The sequence below is a fragment of the Lycorma delicatula genome, chromosome 2 (assembly GCF_047948215.1).
Source record: "Lycorma delicatula isolate Av1 chromosome 2, ASM4794821v1, whole genome shotgun sequence".
NCBI lineage: Eukaryota > Metazoa > Arthropoda > Insecta > Hemiptera > Fulgoridae > Lycorma > Lycorma delicatula.
The window spans coordinates 55038219-55059738 of record NC_134456.1 but is presented as its reverse complement, the minus strand read 5'-3'; the positions used below and the strand labels follow the sequence as shown (position 1 = coordinate 55059738).

General features: G+C 28.9%; 1 protein-coding gene across 5 annotated transcripts; it reads left to right on the top strand.

Annotated features, from left to right (window-relative positions):
- Window positions 1-1214: 1214 nt before the first annotated feature.
- On the top strand, window positions 1215-20173 carry LOC142320176 (uncharacterized). Of its 5 annotated transcripts, none has more exons than XM_075357862.1 (5): window positions 1215-1311; window positions 14350-14486; window positions 15505-15685; window positions 17346-17462; window positions 19283-20173. In XM_075357862.1, the coding sequence occupies exons 2-5, from the start codon at window positions 14456-14458 to the stop codon at window positions 19323-19325; spliced, it is 372 nt and encodes a 123-aa protein (XP_075213977.1). In that variant the 5' UTR covers window positions 1215-1311; window positions 14350-14455; the 3' UTR covers window positions 19326-20173. The 5 variants fall into 5 exon arrangements, with proteins under 5 accessions (XP_075213977.1, XP_075213975.1, XP_075213973.1 ...); XM_075357860.1 differs by lacking the exon at window positions 19283-20173 and adding an exon at window positions 18567-19137 and having other exon boundaries at window positions 14350-14477; XM_075357858.1 differs by lacking the exon at window positions 19283-20173 and adding an exon at window positions 18567-19137.
- Window positions 20174-21520: the final 1347 nt, after the last annotated feature.

Genomic DNA, 21520 nt, shown 5'->3' with positions numbered 1-21520 from the left:
ATCAAGTTGCTGTTATCACAACGGGAATGACTTTACTGAGTTCAGTCTGTAAATTTCCTTATACTCTATTGCCAGAGGGTTGTACTTGGTTATTTTATCTGCTCAGCCTTATTAATATTGTGATCAGATAAATGAGTGACATCAATGAGAAGAGCAGTCTTTTCTTTAATGTTGTTGAGATCCATGTCTGGCCTCTTCGAAGCAATAATTTTATCAGTATTTACCGAGAGATCTAACACAGTCTATAGTGCTCATTTTCCAGCAAAGGCCTTATATTCATAAAAAGGACACTGCTCCCTGTCATCTACGAGTCTAATTTCAACGCCAACGCCTAATGAACAGTGTTTAATGTAAGATCGTGGTGATGCAGATTTCCTTGTCAGCCAGACTGGCGCACTCAGTTAACAAATGATCAATTGTCTCCGATAATTGGTGACACATCCGGCACTCATCACTGATGTCCTGATTTTCTATGAACTTCTTGTAATTGTTCATCGCAACGTCCTGATCCTGGATGGCACGTACAAAACCTTCAGTTTCTCTAAATAGAAATTTTTCCCTCAGCTAACGCGTAAATGCGTCGTTATCAGCATTTTCGTGGGAATGGAGAAATCTACCGTGGAGCGCCTTAGATTTCCATGCTTGGATCCTATCCCTAGTTGTAATGATACAGGAGTACAAATTGTCACTATTCAGATTTAGAGGGGAGCAACCCTTGTCCGATGAAACTACTGCTTTGTGTTATGATGTTTCAGATCTGGAGAGAAAATATCACTTCATTGAAGCAATGAAAGTGATTTTAGGTCGAGACCTCTATCATCTTCTTTAAGAGATATACAGACATTTCACTTCGGATTTTGGGTGATGCATTCTGTATTTTGTCATCGTTGTGCGTACAAATATGTTTAGGTTTTCAAGATGTCTGGGATCAATAAACAACTCCAAACAAGAATATGAAAACTTTATTATTATTATTAAATGCCGGCTTAATATTTTTTTTTTTAATAAATTACAATCGGTTCTAAGAATTTTATGAAAATTTCTTTACATTTTTTATTTTTACATTAAACCACTTAGCTTTTCCGTGAATGAGAAATTATTTAATAAGTATAATGTGCAATATTATACGTATGTATATATATATATATTTTTCCAAGATTATATCGAGATATCGTAGGTATTAAAATATACATTTGCATGTGTTGGCATCACTGATAAAATTGTGGGAAAGCTTTGTTAGGAAGATATGTAGTAGATGTTCTAATTTTATTATTGTGTACTTGTTGGAGTTTACTTTGTTTATCTGACTGAGTAAGTAATGTTATGCTATTCTAATATAAATCAATAAGAATTTAAGTTTGAGTTTTTTTATATTGATAATTGGTAGCGTGAGCTTTAACCAGTCATGTAAATTCATTTTAGTTCGTTGTAAAATCGTTTTCCTCAAAAGGAAAGTTCAGCAACTTGTATAATCACATTTAAAGTGTGAGACTGTAAATTTCATTTACCCCATGAAAACACAAACTGAACTTCAATTTCACAGTCCTTCAGAAATGATTACACATATATCATATTTTGATGTCCCAATCTTTCATGCTGTTCTTGTTACAAACCAGTTTTATCCGAGACGCCACTAGCCTTCTCAGTAGAATAGGGAAATAACCTATACAGTTAAGTTTATCTATTGTGCCAACTTCCTCGAACTTGGCAGGATGAGTTGCCAGATTTGTTTTACTCCCAACCTTACTTCTAAGGCAATGATGCAACTAGCTACCGTTAAGAAATTTCTGTCTAAAGAAAGAATAGATTTTTAGTACATAATTATTAATAGTACTTGAACATTAATTCTTCCTATTGTTTATTAACTTTTAATTTTTATTAGGTAACTTGTAGTTAGAAGTGATTATACATTGATTGAATAAATCCATGATCACTAAATGTGAGTGCTATCATATCCTTATTGATGCTAGGAGACTTGAGGGGTTGGTCACCTCACTTTAATTAAAGTAATTATAATGTATTATTAAATTTAAAATTTACTATATATATATATACACACACACACACACACATATAATTTGAAATGTATGGCATGATGTAGAACAAAGATGTGTGTAAACAAAGATTTACAAACCAATATTATGAACCTATTTTACGGACATATAATAAAAAGAACTTCAGTGAACCTGTGCTTATTGACATTTATATATTTAAACCAGCTTGCATTGTTTTTTGAATTCTGCTTTATCATTAATGCTAAGTTAGTATTTTTCCCTTTTTTTTGTAACCTTTATTATTGTGGGCATGTTGAAAAAAATAAGTATTCTAAAATGGGGCGTACAAATTAGAAAAAGTTTTTAGATAACAAGAGTGTGGGCTGGTGGTTCAGCTTATAATGGGATTTATTAATATCTTTTTAGTGGGGGGTTCCTCCATTAAATCCAAAATGGCAGCTTCCAACTCGTGATGTTTTGTAGTAAACTGTAATTAAACATATTTATTAAATAAGTAACTTATTTGTATATTTTTAGTCACAGCAGCCAAGTGTTATAGTGAGTGTTCAAATCTTATAACTGGGAGATCTTTATTTCTAGTTCTTAAATAAGAAATAGCAAGGTGATCTCTGAACAGGATGCAGATAAATAATTTTTGTTTTAATTTTATTTATTTAAAAATTTATCTTCAGAGTAATTATTTATTATTGCCAACATAAATGAATCAATATCAAATATAACCTCATTCAAGCTACTATAAAATATAAAGAACTATCGTTAGGTAATTATAAGAAAGGTGTTTATGAGAGGTGTTTGGAAGAATCTATTTAGTAATGTTAATTGTGTTGGGATCCATACCAAATTCTTCTAGCATATTAAATAAGGAAGTGCTATTGATTGAGTTGTATGCCTTTTTGAAATCTACGAAGACATTTGCTTAGTTTTTATGCCTTGTCATTTTTCTCCTTATTATTGTTTTAAGGTTTGAGATTTGTTCTGTACATGATCTTACTTTTCTGAATCCTTCTCTGTATTCTCCTAGTTGTTAAGTATTTGATTAATTCAGCAATATTTTGAAAGGATTTTGTTTGTCAGAGGTAAGAGGGAAATACATTTGTCTTTATTTAGTTGTGTTTCATCTGCTTATTTGTATAGTCGATGTATTAATGCATTTTTTCAATCTTGAGGGATTTTTCAGTTTTCCATATCTCTTAAACCAAGTTCTCACGTTTTTCTTGGTTGTTTTCATGATTGTTTCTGTAATTTGCTGCAGTAAAATTATCCCTTGCTACCTTGTTAATTAATTTCTAGCTGATTTTGTCTTGTTTTGATTTAATTATTTTGTTTGGATTTTTCAGTTCAAGTTGCTAGATTTTGGAATTGAAATCTTACCTTGGCTTCGTTGTAGTTTAATAATCTTTCAAAGTGCTTGCTGGAATTTTGCAATTGTCTTTGCTGTTGTGGCCTAATTTTCTATTTTTACCCTAAAACAAAGACTGTAGAATTCCTATTTGGTAACTATGTTAAATTTTAAATTGTATTTATTTATTTAATTGATATAGACAGGCATGAAACCCATGAATACAAATTCATATTAAAAAAACCAACATAATTACATAAAAAAATTATAATTCATAAGTTAGAATAGCTCTTGATAAGGTTAAGGTATTAACTGTCCTTTACATAGTATAGGTGGCATAGTATAACCCACCGGGTTGGTTTACTAGTGAACGCGTCTTCCCAAATCAGCTGATTTGGAAGTCGAGAGTTCCAGCGTTCAAGTCCTAGTAAAGCCAGCTATTTTTACACGGACTTGAATACTAGATCATGGATACCTGTGTTCTTTGGTGGTTGGGTTTCAATTAACCACACATATCCGGTATGGTCGAACTGAGAATGTACAAGACTACACTTCATTTACACTCATACATATCCTCATTCATCAACCTAAGAATTATCTAAACGGTAGTTACCGGAGCCTAAACAGGAAAAAGAAAAGGTGGGATACTAATAGATAATCTATGTGAATTGATTGAACCATGAAACTTTTCAAAATTATATTGTTTAGTGTGGTTAAGCAACAGCTGTGATATCTCTTCTAATAATTCTCTTGAAATAATGAACCTGCAGATCATCATTTTCAAGGCTAATATCTACCACTTCTATCTACCATTGATAGTCATACACACAAGCAATAGAGTCTTTTTCCCTAAGTGAAATTGGTGGAATACTTGACACCAGATGATATTCTTAGTCCTTGGAGTCTGAAGTAAAGTTAAAGTAACATCTTACAATGCCTTCTGACACAAGAACATATTTATGGTAGTTTCTAATACCATAATTTTTATGGAAGTGATACACCCAAAATGCTACAACCAGCATCCAATTGTTCAATTTTGTGATGTGGGGCAATATATTGCTCTTGGTTTTTACATTCGTGTAGATCTTTGTTCTGCTGAGAAAAAATACTTTTGAAACAGTTAACAGAAAAAGACTTTCCAGGTACTAAATTTAAATTTGGAAAATGTGTTCTTTTAGAGCTTGCTCTAATGTTATTTGTCAAGGTTTTCTTAACTGGTTTTTTTTATGAGTTCTCAAAGGGTTGCAACAGAACTGTCAATGCAGGTGACTGAATGTTGACAAAAACATTTTCATGATATTTACAAACACTAGTGACATCTGAATTAACTTGTAAAAAAATAAGGTGATTTGTTTTCATCAGTAAATTCACAAATTTTAATGAGTTCTTTTGGCACTGTACCAGTACAATGTTTTGACACTCTTCATTTACATAAATTCCTATGGGACATTGTTCTTCCATTGTTATACTTGAAAAATAATGTAAAAGTATAAATAATTAAAAAATTTGCTAATGTAATAATGAAAACTTATTTATTTAATAAACACTTTCAAAAACAGGATAAAATTTGTGACACTTTGTAAAGATGTGAACAGGTCACTGACTAATGTCAGACACACCAGTCTGTAACTGCAAAGCTAAATGATGCAACAAGCATAAATGAGCATGTTGCAGCATGAATTTTCCTGATGACGAAATGAATTCAAGCGCCTGTTATAAGATGAGCACTGCAATTGAATGGTTCAAACAAGTCTATTTCAACTGTAGTATTAAGTATAAAAATATTAAATCGCCAAGAAGACAATAAATCCCTTTTATTAAGTCAAAATTGTATTGCTTGTAGCAAGTTTTTCATGATTTTTGAGAAGTTATAATTTTTTTATTGGCACAGTACACAAGAAACTATTTTATTTTCCATAAGCATCTACAAAAACACTGCAAGCGGTGCAAATTTGAAATTTTTATTACCAGCCCGTCAAAATTATTTGAAGCCAAAACTTAAATCATGTAAAAAGATTAGTTTTCAAAAATGTAGGGTTAAGTATTATATCACTATTGATATTATTTGTGGTAAAACTACTAACAATACCTACATGTAAAAAAATAATTCAAACTGTACTACTACCCTACCACTACAATAATTATTGTAGTTAGTTATGTAGTTAATTTTATCAAATTTTAACTTTTTTTAATCCCATGTTGCTGTTTTTATTTTATGTTAACCATTCATTTTTAATTGAGCACGATAGATAATTTTTATGTGTGTAAACATGTAAATTTTGCTGTTATGTGATTGTATTTTTGTTATACCGTATTGATGTTTTTATGAAAAATTTTAAGTGATTTATGTATACTATAATATGTGGTAGTTTTTCATATTTATAAAATAAGAATTAGTTTGATTATTTAATATTCCAGTCCGAAATCATATCATTGTATACAAAGAGATTTTTGTTCATCTTGTACATATGAAAAGATAATTTCTAAATTATCATGTAATCAGTACAGATTCATTAAGGTGTGAAAAAATAATTATTTAAATGAATTATCATAAATCTCTGTATGCATGCACCAAACATATTATACAAAGGTTTTACTGGTTATTTGTTTTTAGCATACACACATAATGTATACTGCAGGTTATCTGATTATTATAGATAACACTGAGATAGTATTTAAGTGTTCATGTCAAAAATTGTAATAAATATTAATTTATTGTTTTAATAATTAGTTTATGATTATAAAAAAAATATTAAAATTAATAGATTGCACCCAAGATTTTATATAGATATATATATTTACATGTGTACACATATATGTATGAATGAATTAAGTACTTCATGTTTACAAGTTATTGATAATTAAATGATTTTTTTTTTTTAATTTTCATTGTTACTGATGAGCAGTTTAAAATTTATTTAATTACAATAGTTTCGTACTGAATAAAACATGGAGATATAAATTTATTTTTAATAATAATCAGTATACGCTGATTTTGTATGGTTTTGATGCACGAAAAAACCAAGATCCTCATCAAGTTGATTTCTCTGAGAGTAATTTTATTACACAGCCAACGTTTATCGATAAACAAAGTGATCAGTCGCTGTGTGGAATACACCTGTCTTCATTTCATTCTCCTTTGTAATGCTGTTAATTAGATATATAGCCATTTCTAAGAATGGCTGTATTAGGTTGTTAAACAAAAATAATAGAAACTTTGGGACATATACAGAACTTTTACTTTGAGTTACTACTTAATAGATTTTAGATTCTTAAAAAATAAAAACTACATAGGGAGTAATTTAGTGACCCACTGGGTTGGTCTAGCAGGTGAACTCTTCATCGCAAATCAGCTGATTTTGAAGTTGAGCGTTCTAAGGTTCAAATCCTAGTAAAGGCAGGTTACTTTTATAAGGATTTGAATACTAGGTCATGGATATCAGTGTTCTTTGGTGGTTGGGTTTCAGTTAACCATACAAATCAGGAATGGTTGATCTTAGATTGTACAAGACTAACTTCATTTACATTCATACATATCATCCTGAGAAGTAATATCTTATGGTGGTTATGAAGACTAAACAGAAAATAATGATGGGGTAATTTAGTACCTTTCGTTGATAAACAACATAACCTTTCTGCAGTAATACGGGCTGTACTACTGTACCAAACTGGCAAGACTTAATTCCAGGAACACTTGACTTTGTATCTGCTCTCACATAGAAACCTCAAGCTGGGGTCACTGTGACTTAGTCTTTTGATGGAGGCCTCCTTCTATCTGTCTCCTTAATCCTGTCTTCCTACGTCGTGTGTTATGGGGAATTGGCTTTCTCCTAACAGTCTTCCAAGCATCCATTCCTCTTCTTTGTTTGAAGAACAGTGTATATATAGCTTACAACTGCCATCCAATTTTCTCTGTAATCCAGCATCTTCTCGATAACGCCATCAGGACTGAAGCTGCCTATCATGTCTTTAAGATCTCGTCTCGTTCTGCCACTGATTGCACACAAAGAATGAGTGTTGTATATCGTCTGTTATCATTCTGTGTAAACAGGCGTGGAAGTAGCCTATTTACACAGAAATTATTTTTTTTTATTTACACAGTAGCCTATTATTATTTTTTGACAGAAATTGGATAAGGTAGAAGTTCACCTTTCCATGCTGTCGCTCAACCCATTGCTTCACCTTCTTTATCAGTTGACAGTCCATCTGCCCCTTTCGTCCTTTTTCCACCTCTGCTGCCAAAATACTCAGGTTATTTTCCAGGCTTCCGTTTTAGCCTCATTCCCTCCGGTTTCCTGCTCGGTGAGATGTTTCAGCCTTCTTTTCTTTGCTAGGAGGTCAATTGGGATTGCCTTAGATATCACAAGTATTGCAGTTTCAGAGACTGTGCAGTATGCATAGGCAATCCTTAGTGCTTCTTTTCTTTGAACTTGGGTTATACTTTTTATGTTTTTTCTGATGTCCATCATATCTCCCCATGTCTCTGCCCCATATAGGTTGATGGACTGGGCAGTCAATATAAGAAGCCTTTGCTTGGCAGGACTAGGTCCCCTGACAGTCGGCATGATTAAGCTTAGACCCACCACCCTCATCGATGCTCTGTCCACCACCAGCCTAAGATGGTTTCAAAATGTGAGCCTCCTGTCCAACATCACTCTTAGGTATTTAACTGATTGTTTCTTCTGAATTTCTTTGTCTTGTACCTTCATGCGTATGATTGTGTCAATCTCCTTTCTTGTTAACCATACCATCTCTGTCTTGGCGGTCGTGTGCTCCAATCCATGCTTTTCCAACCAAGAGCTCTGGAAAAGCCTACTTGGTTTAGCCTCATCCGATTAAGTTCTGTAGTAATTCTCCATGAATTACTACTTCATGATTTTGTCTGATGGCATATTGGTTTGTTTGAAACCTGAAAAAACTAATTATTATAGAATCCAGTGGGTTAATTTAGCTTAATTATCATAAATCCTTATTCAAATAAATACTTTAATAAATACAGTGTAGTATTCAAATCACTAAAGCACAACTAAAGGTTTTTTTTGTATTCAGTTACTTTATTCAGTACAAGTCTATATTTCTATTGGTAGTTTATTATTTTAACAGCATTATTTTATGTAATTAAGAATTGTACTACTGTAATGGAGTAATTAAGAATTAATTTTTAATTGTATATTTATGTTAAATGTAATCTGTGTTATTTGTTATTGAATAAATTATTGTTATTAATTATATAATAATTAATGTTAAATATTTGTTTACCTATTGTTAAGTAAGGCCTACTTATATATTTATATTACCAATTATGATCATTAAATCTATTTATGATATATTGTTATATTGTTTTATAATTAAAAAAAATAATAAAATTATCACAATAATTAACAAAAATAAATTATGATAATGCGTTTTAAAAATTAAATATCGATCTTTTTTCAATGTTGCTAGATGTGTATAAATTATTAGCTCACTTCTTTGGTTAATTTAAAAAACTATATATATATATATAAAACTTTTTGGAAAAGTTGTAATATCATGTGTGCTTAATCAAATATTCTTTTATGATGTTATAGATTATGTTTATGACTATTTTAAAGTGTTGTTTTTACAGCATGATATAATTTGTATTTTGTTGGATTTAATTCTAATTTTTACATTTTCATTGTTTTATCTTTTTTTTAGTGTATTTCTATCCTCTACTAAAATAACTATTATATTAGAAAAAGTGTGCATTAATTCTATTTTTATTTATTTTTTAATTAACATGTGCCAAATAGTCAACTGGCTGTCCAGTTAGAATGAATAAACGCTTTATATTTGTTTATAATATTACAGAATCAGAGGGCGTGACCTAGTTTTATGTGATGTAGACTTTAAAAATTACAGATTCCCTTATTGGAGTACCATAAGTTATTATTGGAGTTTAAGTTGTTAAACTCCCTAAATTTGACCTTATATAATCCAATACCTACTGTATTACTATTTTGGCTTTGTCTGATATCTTCAAATAGGAAAAACTAGTTTCTGATCAATTCCACAGTTGGAGTCATGACTATATTTAACTTCAATAAAGAAGCATCTTCCTCATCAATAATGATTGGAAGCAATTTTTATAGTATCTTTATGAAAGAAAAAGGATGTAGGATAAGAAGGAAATGGATGATTAGATGAAGGATCTGGTTGAGGTAAAAGTAGACTACTATCTTAGTTAGGGTCAAGAAAGATGAGTGTTAATGTTGTAGCAACTGATTAATTTTCCATGATTAACAATCCAGAAAAAAAGAAGTTCAAAGAATGTAATAGTATTGGAAGAACCTGTAAGAGGATCATTCATCCTTTGGGATATCAAAGTAGTTACCGTTTTGCCTAGGAACATACATCAATTAATTTAGTAGTGAAAATGTAATTTTCATCTAACAGAATTGTTCAAACTATACTGAAAATGCAATTATTTATTTCTTGGTAAAGATGTTTTAATATAACCCCTTATTAATAATTTTTTAATCTTTTAAAACTGTTTACCCTTCAGTTTTTAAGTTTTATTCTTTAAAACAGTTGTTGTTAACAAATAATGAGGATAAATAAATTCATCTTGTCTTCAAACAAAAATTGTTTTTCAAAAGAATGAATGAATAATTATTATCATGATGCATATTTGCATAGCATTATTTATTTTTTTTTTGGCTCGAAATGTTATGTACAGTTATGCTACTTGAAACATATATGTACTATATGAAACATTTAAAATAATTTCTATTAATAAATTATAAAACAAATCCTAAATCGTATTACCTTAAAATTTTGGTATATTTTTTAATATTTTAGGAATTTTGGTATATTATAAAAACAGTATCTTCACAAATCTCTATCAGAAAAAAATCATGTTGCAGAATTAAATTTGATCAGAATTGGCAAAAAATTAAATCACCTTTGCCAACTCATCCTATCCAACATTGTGGCAAGTTTTCATTGTGATACTTTTCATTTTATTGTAGTAATGTGATTGATAGCCATCTTGTTAATTGTTATAAATCATTCTGGTTAAGCGATGCAATGATCAGCTGGACTATCAATAGTTTTCCAATATTTTTTAGTATATTGGCTCATAGTTTGACACCCCACAAGGCTCGGTTTTTGGGTCAAAAGGGGGTGGTCGGGGGTTTTTGGTGGGGGTAGGTAAAATTTATCTGCTTGAAAATAGGTTCAAAAATTTTGGGGGGGTCGAAAATGTATCCCCTCAAAAAGGGTTCAAAAAAATTGAGGGGGTCAAGGGATCCAGAAGGACACTGGACGCAAAGATCCTGGGGGATTTTGGGATCGGAAGAATAGGGGCAGAGAAATAGCAGAAAAGGTTGTCCCCCTTATAAAGTGTGCAAGGACTTAAAATAATTCTCGCTTACTTCGGTGAAAAATTGTTGAAAAACTTTCAAAATCTTTGTTTACTGTTATTAGTAGTGACATTTCTGACATGTAATTCCCTGTCTATTCTACTTAGAATATTTCTTGTCTAACCTCAATAACTTACACACTGGTTATATGTGAAAAACTAATGCACACAGAAAAATCAAAATTGTACAATCCGTAATCCAAAATTCATGAAACTCTAAACACTTCTTCCGTAACCTTATCTAGTAAACCACATTATTTTTCCTCAATCCTTCCCTTGACCTCTTCAAACCCAGGACAATTTTTGCAATTTCCAAAGTAGCAAGCTTCAGTTGGATTACCACACTACAAACATCATAATATCTTTGGATCATTATGTTTCAACAAAACAGTTTTCATTACCGTTTTATAAACAAACAATAAATTTAAAATTATACTTATACTTTAAATTATACTTAATGCTGTTGTATGTGTACAGTAACATTGCCTACACCTCTCACATTTTTACAGTTAATAAGTGCTTTCAGTTCAGTAATTATTACTTTATATTGTTGAATAAAAGTACAATCTGTAGCATAACTAGCCGGTCAGGGCTTGCTTTTTTCATTCGTTTATCTGTAGCCAAGGGGTTCCACCCCCTGGATCCCCAGTGCATTTGTTATCCTCAGATTATGAGAATATTAAATATTTTACAAATACTTTTAAAGAAAAAAGAATTATTGATTAAATTTCTGTTGCCCTGGTGTCAGAAATATAATGGAATAAAAGGATTTTTTTATGAATATCTTAACCCCCAGGGGGGCTAGGCCCTCAATCTGTAACTTATAACTTTTCCTGGGAAAACACAAATATATCCTGAAAATTTGAAAGCAATTGGGTGGTTGGCTCTTGTGTGATACTGTTAAAAAAAAAAACAGACAGATTCACAAACTTTTGCATTTATATAGCATAATTTTATGTTGTTAATTAATACTAATCCCTTTGGCAGAATAGCAGTATTTAAACCGTTTCAAGTAAAAGGTTCATTAATCCCAATCAGGCACGGAATTTTTCATATGCTACAAAATTTTTCATATGCTACAAAATTTTTATTCCATATTCACATAACAAGCTGAGAGTTTTTCAGGTGTCTATCTACAAAAGATTTTGAGTCTTTGAGGTCATCTACAAAAAGAAAATTATATTTATTATTATTAATATTTCTGTTAAAAATTTATCTACTTTAACGGTATCTTATATTTAAAAGGCAGACAATGATCAAGTCCGTTATTTAAACGTTTCTGTGATTGATTATAATAATAATAAAATATTTGACAGAATTTTAAAGATCACTGGATTTCAAACAATTTTCTTTCAGTGTGTTTGGAGAAAGAATTTTTTATAAATATCTTTAATGAATGAAATTCACATGATTCCACATTAAAAGTCCTATAATACTACAATACAGATGTAACATTACAACAGATTATTGGATTAACATTACAAGATTAACTCTTTGTGTGACTGTCATAAGAATTGTTAAATTCTTTTTATAGGTTTCTTTGGACATTACTGTTCTTTTTTAATTGTCTTAATTGTATTTTAATTCTGTTAAAGTACTGTTATGGATTTAGAAGATTATATAACAGGAGAAATAAGAACTAAGCAGGGTTGACCCCCTTCCTGTTTCTTTTATTAGTAATTTGAAGTAGAAAATATATTTATTAAATGAAAAATTACTCTATTATTGTAACATGAAACCTAAGATTTTCCTTAGTCAAATCCCTCATTTAAAAATCATCATTATTATTATTTGGTTGTTGGTGTGAGTATCTCTTCCTTCTCTTTCTTGATATACCACATTTGTAAACATGTTCAAAATGTAATATTGTCTCGTTTTTTTAATCTACCTTTATTTAGTACTTTTACTTTTGATGTTTAACACTGATTAAGTTAGAATCTTCAATTTTTTTATAGTTGTATGTCATTACACATTTTAACCATAAATGTTTTAATCATGTTTCAACCTTCCGTAAGAAACATTTTACTATCAACAGATTTTATCTATTTATTCTATCTCAGTTTTTTCTTTTCTTTGGTGAATTTTTGTTAATAAAGATATGATTTAGTGGATCTTATTAAGAGATATGGATGCTCAGTTTCACTCAATATAAATCTCAGTTCCAAGTAAGACTTTTTTCTGCATTTACTGGATAGAGACATAAGAAAAGTTACCCTTACCAAACCTTAGAATTACTAACTGGCTGGACAGTTGGTGCAGTTGCCATCACGCTAGCTTTTAATTCATCTGGTCTTGGATTTATATTAAGTAAGAATCAAACAATTTTTTAACGTAACACCATCAGAAAAAATATTCTATGTAATTAAGTTTAACTTGTTCAAAATAAAGTTACAGCTTATAAATTAACAAATATCATACAAAGAAAAAGATTATCTACTGCTAGAGGAACATGAAATGAATCCAATAACAGACCCAAAAAGTGGTTTAAAAGTGTTGCTCCAGGCAATAAATATCCACCTCACCCATAATCAATTAGGAAATCAAGATTTTTTAGTGAGGATAAGGGGATTATATTACTGATCAATACATGCTACATGTTGCAAAAAATTGTTTTTCTCCAGTTACTAAACAGTTTACAGGTAACAAGCACAGCTTCCTTTAAGTAAAATTCTCACATATCCAGTAGTGCAAAACCCATTTATACACCCTGCTGAAAAATGTATAATTTTTTCTATACTACCAGTTGAACAGTTTAAAATCAAACTCTATAGACTAAATACAGTTACAATGTGCAATATTCTATAAATTTAATTAAAGAATGAAAACATAATTGACTGACGGTTCAATTAAAAAATATTGGCCCTATTGTAAGATTACCAGAAACAGCACACCATGCATCAACTTCTCATCATGAAGTAGACACTAAAAATCTGGTAAGGATTTTCAATAATCCAATACCGGGTATTCTGTATTAACATCCCCAGATAAATGAAACTATGCCTCATCTGACATGAAATATAGCATTAGGACTATCTGTTTATCAACAACAGTTTTGAGAAGCTATTACAACAATGAAGATTTTTCAGTCTGTTGACTTAAAATGTTGCACAGTTGTTATGCAATATGATTTCAAGTTCAAATCATAAATAATCTTAAGACAAAATACGTATTTTATACTACCTTGTGTTACTTATAAATTTTTTTTTGGAACAGCAGAAATTCTTCTTAAATATTGGTTCAAACTGAGTATGCTACTCTTTGCCGGAATACTGGCATACAGAAATTTTTTCCCAAATATTTGACATGTTTTTCTGAAAGGATACAGTACGCAAATAAGCTTCCACTATATAGCAAACCTTCCTCTTTCAAATAAGGCATTTTATAAAAACACAACTGCAAAAAACAAAACTATATTGCACTGAAGCATGAACAGTTTACAACTGATAGTAATAGATAAGTGTAGTAACACACAACCAATAATGGCACTATCACTATCAGTGACAATTGCACCATTAAAGGCGACACTGAAATAACTGCAGTTCGAGCTGGCTAAAGTCAACTTTAAATCGTTAATGTTTTAATTACAGATATGTATATCTTATAATTTACAGATCAGGTTCTTCTCTTCCACCATTTGATCACAATGGTTTTTTGGCTAGTCTTGAGTTTTGGGATAAACCAGTTACTACAGAAGCCACTACTTTACCAACATCCAGGATGACAGAAGTGGGCATCCTGAGTAAGTCAAGTAAGCTAATCTAATGTCTTATGATATTTATTTTGCAATAAACATTTATTATCACTGGTCACTTTTAACTCTGTTATTTATAGTAACAAATTGTTGAAATATTGTTAATTATTCCAATTTAGCACATACTATTTATTACAAGATAATCTAATTTTAATTTCTGATATTAATAATTACATTCCACTTGCAGCACTTCCTGTCTAATTCTTTTCTTACAGTGTTCCATGATATTTTTTTGTAAATTCCTGTAACAATTATAGTGAAAACTTTCAGAGGATAAATAACATGTGATAAAATTCATTAATCAGCATGACAAACATGATAATAATATTTTTTTAATACAGTAGTTTACATATGATAACATTTTTTTTCAGTAGTAAAAATTATTAATGTCACTTTCAAGCTATGGTTGAAATTGTTCTTTCAAAAGCTCTTATGGAACTAATTATGCAATTCTTTCATCAATCTAATTTAAGATAGTCTTCTCTTATTAAATTTCTTGATCAGTGTAAGAAATTATTCTAATATTCTTTAAAAACATTAAAAATTATTAACAATAACAAAATGGTACTCGAGTAAAACAATTTCTATACAGTTTGAAAGTGAGTTATTTAAATGATAAATATGAAAGCAAAAATATTTAATGAAAGATGTATAAATAAAACAAAAAAAAAAAATAGAATACAATTCGCATCTAATTTCATTTTTGACATCATAGAAAATACACAACTTCCCAACTCAAAACTGTTACCTGCGATAATTTAGAACTTCAGTGTATCAATATCAATGTTGATAACTAATAATGAAATATTATATTGATGTAGTAAATAGTTTAAAATTAAATTAGTTTCATTTTGTCTTCAAAAACTAATCATTTTACAAAATTCAGTTTACTACTGAAATCCACGGGCAACATGACTGAAAATCATTGAACGGCAGTGAAAATAATGATCATCTCATTTCACCAGTTTTAATCCTAATTTAAAAAAATTAATATTGTACATAATTTTTATTGCAGTGGATGGACATAATTGGCATTCAACTGCGCGCCCTTCATGTGAAATCATATTCTCAGGCAATGAATCACGATCTGGTCATTTTGACTCAAGAAATTTAGACTGGAATCAAAACTGTACTTATATATTTACTGGAAAATTCAATGATGTTGTTCATTTATCCCTTTTCAACTACAAACTCAAGTAAGTAAGATTTAATTTTTAAATAGCAATTATTGATAAATTTTAAATTATACATCATTTATATGACAGCATTAGCTGCTTTATATTAGGAACGTCATGGTAGATCAGTAATAGAATTCTTACAACTAAGCATTAATGTATTGAATCTGACACAGCTTACTATAATAATGGACTATTCACCCATATTATAACAAATTCTAACTCATTTATCAATCAGAATCACTGCATTAATCATCAAATACAATTGTCAGTTTGTTAAATATTTATTTTCTTATATAACACCATACTAGATCTTTAATTATTCAATCTTATAGTCAATGTTCACTTTACTTGTTCTTTTGAATCTGTTTCTAGAAAAATAGGTCACCAAAGATGTTTTTTTTTTCTTTAGAATGATATAGATCCTATGATTCTTACATCTTACAGCAAAGATATACAATATTTTTATTTAGTTACTGTTTAAGGGATTATGAACTATGTACTTTATACATGAGCAGCTGTCCCAAAATTCTGGTTTATTTAAGACACATTATTAGAAAATAAGGAAGAGTTTCTTCCTCTGCAATTGTTAAATCTAGTTGATTTTAGATAGTTTATAAGCAGGGTTAGTATAAATCCAAAGGCTATTACAAAACTAATTCCTGATTTGCCATCCATTTTATTAAGTTCTGGGATAAAAATAGTTTCGTGATTTCTGAACTTTAAAATTAATTTTTACAAATTTTGAGAAAAAACAATAGAATTTTGACAGACAGGCTGTGAAGTTCTGTTTAAAATAGGTGCTGAAACAACTGAGCTTTTTCCACTAAGATGGATTTATAAATCTATATGAGTACAGTGCTACAATATTACCACTACATAAAGTTGGTTTACAGTTTGCTTCTTTTTTTTTTGAGAAGCCAACAACTTATGTGATTTGTTTTTTTTAAATATAGTTATCATAAAACATTAACTTATCTAGAAATTATTTTCAATTTTCTTTCCCAATTATATGTCATTTTTATTTTTAACAAGATAGTGTCTGTTTATGTACTGCATGAACATTAATGAATTTACTCAGACAAGTATTTGGTGAAGTATAGTTGAATTCATCAGATTAGTGGCTGCCCTTCAGCCTTTATATTTTTTCTGTAGTACTTTAAAAATAGATTACTAGACTAGTCTGAAGAGTCTAGAAGATTTGATAACACACATTATTGAAGAGATCAGTACTGAAGAGTTCCTTTAAGGATCCAGCATTTATTCTCCGATTAATTTTTCATTTCTGGAGGATAAGCAAATTTTACCAATCATGACTATTTTGATTGAATAAAATAATTCAAGTAAGTTATTTTTTTATTTTTTGTTTTTTTTTTTTGTAAAAAAAAATCATTTTACTAATCCTATTCCTTTAAAGTAACCCATAAATAAAATATTTATTAAGCAAATCTAAAATCTCAACTAAATTTAAATGTTTGTAAATATTGCAAGCGTGCAATCATTAATGACTTACTTCTACATACTTACAACTCTCAATCAGTTTGTAGTTTTTTATCAGTGTCTAAACAGTAATAATATTTTGGTAACTGAAGATTTTTAATGTTGCCATAAAATCCAATCAACCATAATTCAGTAATCTTACTGTGGTATTTCTTATATTAATAATGTAATAATGTTGCAGATCACCATCATACCAGTCAATGATAGAATTGTTTGATGGTCCTATATTAGAACGCAACAAACCAATGAAGAAAATTTGTAGCCCATCTATAAAACATGCTAGGGATTCTAGTGGAAAGTGAGTTCTTAATTGAATATTACTTTAGTGCCTAATTATTAATAGAATTATTTATCAACTGAAAGTTAAAATATTAACTATGTATAAATATGAATATATGTAATTATCATATATCAGTGACTGAGATGGTTAATATACCTCTCAATATTTTTAATATTTTAATTAAGATTATTATGTTCCAAAGTTTGTATCAACAGTTCTAGTTAAGTATACCTAATTGGAATGGGTAATAAACAAAGGATTTTCCATGTAAATGTGGAGTTTACATTTTATTTTCATGAAAATTACAAGTTTTTAAAATGTGATATAGATAGGAAATTTTATTAATGAATTATAAAATTCCATTAAAGAATAAGTTTTCCACCCGCTGATGTTAGAGGGAAAAAAAGAAACAAAAAAGACTATTGTTTCAAGTACTTTACTTAAATTAATTTTATTATAATTAATCTTATTAAAAAAAAAAAAAAAAAAAAAAAAAAAAAAAAAAAACGGAATAAAAAGACTATAAATTTAAAAGTAAATAGATATTACATAATAAAATAAATTATATAAAAGACTAGCATTTATACTTTTATGCTGTTACCAAATAAGTTAATTTTTAATAATATAAATCTTATCAGTACTCTGGTAACCCCAAAATATGACAAAATAAAAAGCTGTTAAATGAAGCAGGAGTTGTATAGTTTCTGTTTAGTTGAAAGTAAATGATGGTATTTAACGTTTTCTCATATGACTTAAATAGATTAAACATGATCAAATACTTTTGTCATCCACACAAATCAGTAAAGAAATAACCGTAATCAGGTTTCAAATATTCTTTACTTACAAAACTGAACAATTTCTACTTTCTTACTCAAAAACTATTAATCAAAATACTACTTGTGAGCTAGCTACAAAATGGTACTATTTACAACAAGGATAGACCAGAAATTCACCAGCATAGCTGAAGAAGCAACTGTTCTGTAGATAATATTAAAGATCACTGCATAAAAAATAATAGAAAATGAATTATTTAGATATTTAAAATTTACATTAAAATTTTTATCATCATTAAATGTATACATTTTAATTTTAATTTTTTTTTTTTTACTTTGTGTTGTCAAGGGTAAAATTTAATATCAAAATTAAAATTGTTCAAAAAAGACTATTAATGAACATTATGACAGAAAACAAAGTGGTTTTGTGTGTATGTGTGTGAGTTGTTGCAATGAAGTTACTGAAAAAAAATTTTGTAGCAGAATTGGTGCTTTAAAGTACAGTTAAAATAAAATTAAGATGATTAGAAAAGTGAATGTTTTTATTTCTAATAGAGTTAATTTAGTACCAGACTAATCATATTTCTTAGTGACTTTTATTAATAATTAATGGACAAAGTGTGTTCAGTGAATGAAACTATACCTTCATATCTAGTGCCAAAGAAGTGTTTAATATCTGCATTAATATGAAAGTTGTTAACAAAATTACAGTTTTGCTAAAATAATAATTTTAATTATATAAAGGATGATAAAATCACAAATTTCAGTAGTTTTAAGTTTTGTTGTTGATTTGTATTATTCTGTAACTAATCTGTGAAGGGGATTTTTTCAGTTATAGTACGTCTATTGTTTACTATCTTAAAACCCTCACATTATGTTGTATTATTGTTTGGAAATAAAGTGTATTGATTTTATTTGTATTTAAATATTTATACTTAATTGTACAACTTATTTTGATGTTTAGTTAACTACAGTTTTTTTTCTCTAAACAGACTAAAATTTACATTTCCTTCCAATTTTTAGTATAGAATCAGTAATTTTTACCTGCAGTATATATCTTTTCAGAGTTATAAGTTGGATATTTGAAGTAAGTGAAGAAATTGTGTAATAGTATAAATGCCTACCTACATCACCAGTGTAAGATAAGAGACAAACCAGAAGTTGTAGAATTAATTCAACTTTAATTAATAGAGTTGGTAATTAGAGTAGGTTTTCTTTGTTATTTTATGTTATATTTATTTTTTCTAATCCTGTATATTATATATGAAGAAAGAGCTGAACTAAATGATATATGAAATAAATTTAAAAAACATAAAACGCAAAACCATTTGCAAAAAATGAATAATGCTTGTCGACTGAAATGCCCAACACATTTAACATTTAAGTGTTTTTTATAACAAAAGGAAGTTTTTCCCAGTTTTCAAATTAACTCAATACTGTATGACTAATAGTAAAATAAAGGAACGTGTTGTAGAAAAAATCAACTAAACACATTTATTGATCTAGAAGTGGTTCATAACAACATTAAAAACACAAGACTGTTTTAATTAATTAAAATCACATAGTGCATTCTAATGAATGATCTAATGCAACATTAATGAATGATCATTAATGCAACATATGCTATATTAATGTCATGAAACACTGGTTACCTGAATTACTGAAACGCTGAATTATGAAACACTGGTTACCTTAATTCTTCCTGATTTATTACAGTCAGAAACTCTTAAGTTTCTGTTATCATTTATGACTACAGAGTCAGTAGAAAGAGTTTTACTGCTCTATGTCTACTACTATGTTTAAATAAATAAAAACTGTAGTAAACCAAACAGGTCCAGATTTGAGATTGTATCTTACATCAATTGAATCCGATTTCAAAAACTTAGTGTTTCAAAATAGCCTTACAGCTTGTGCTGAATATGTGTAAATGTTATATAAAAAATTATTTTAAGATTAAAAGAAATGTCAAAATTAAACATTTCTATTAACAAAACTGAATTTGTTTCTTTTTTCTGCATATTTTTTAGTTTTTAATTTAAAAATATATGCACTGTGTTAATTTATTTATCCATTTGTTTTTAATCACATTATTGTCTGTCTTCTACCAATACAAAGAATAAACCTGATAAATCAGTAATTACATTTATCAGACATTTTGTAAATATGAAGTGAACTGTAAATTTATGGAAATTTTTATTAAAATAATTTATAATAATTACATTAAAATTAATCCCTATTGTCACCCACCTTCTTCAGTGGAGATTCTGGTAACACTGTCCGATAAAATTAGTATGATTTGAATTACATCGATAAAAATGTTTGTCATTCCCAAGCTAAAGAGAAATATATAATGATTAACAACAAAACTGCAAAGAAACTGACTTCCAGCTTGGAAATTATATCCAGTTAATAGAAGCATTTATGAATAAAGCAAAGACCTATTTAAGCACTTTGATCAGTCACCTGTTCTAGAAGAGTCATCCCAATTATTTAATAAAAAATAAACAAAAGACTGTTTAGTAAATTCAAAATCAATGGCAAAAGGGTGGTCAATTCAGGTTGGGGAAGAAACTTTATACTCTTCACAACTTCTATGGATTACATCACTTTAATAATTTTAACAGTTGTAAAGGAAAAAATGTCTAGTAACACTGCTAGTAATCACTGGTTTTTGTAAAAGAGGAATGTAGTCAACTCGCACTTCACTGTGAAACAGTTTCACAGATAAATACAACACTGTCTGTACTTAATCCTAATAATCTTTTAAGGTTTTCATTGGTTTCAATTGATTTCCTTTTGCTTTCCTTCCTTTACAACCTTTTTTTCATTTCCATTTTTATTGAAATTATGTTTACAACATAATGGTGTAGTTAAAGCAACTGTTACGTATAAAAAAATTCTTACTTTCAAAGAAAGCTGAAAAAAGTTTATTTTACGATTGCCATATTAGAACTAACAATAAGAGAATGAAAAAAGGAACTTTAAATAACTGATAAGGTTCTGTTTTTAATCATAGTTTATATTAAATCTATTTACAAAATTATTGAAAATCTTCTATATATTAGACTTTAATATTATTTAATTACTTTTTTAAATCGGTATCTTTTTCTTTTCAAATACATATGTCCTATATAAAATAAACATCTATATTGCATTTGTAACATTTTATGTCGATGTGTATCTATTTGCAAGGATTGTAATATTTTTCTCTAAAAACATAAGTTGAACGTAAGCTATTTACTGCAAGTTAAGCGACAATAACCATGTGTGAAATTCTCTTTTCGTTTATTCATTTTGACATGA

Excerpts from the sequence above, each read along its gene's own strand:
- LOC142320176 (XM_075357858.1), top strand. The coding sequence starts at position 14,456 with ATGACAGAAGTGGGCATCCTGAGTAAGTCAA. Across the intron at positions 15,686-17,345 it reads CTTTTCAACTACAAACTCAA|ATCACCATCATACCAGTCAA; the intron begins GTAAGTAAGATT and ends ATAATGTTGCAG. Across the intron at positions 17,463-18,566 it reads GCTAGGGATTCTAGTGGAAA|GGTAAAATTTAATATCAAAA; the intron begins GTGAGTTCTTAA and ends TGTGTTGTCAAG.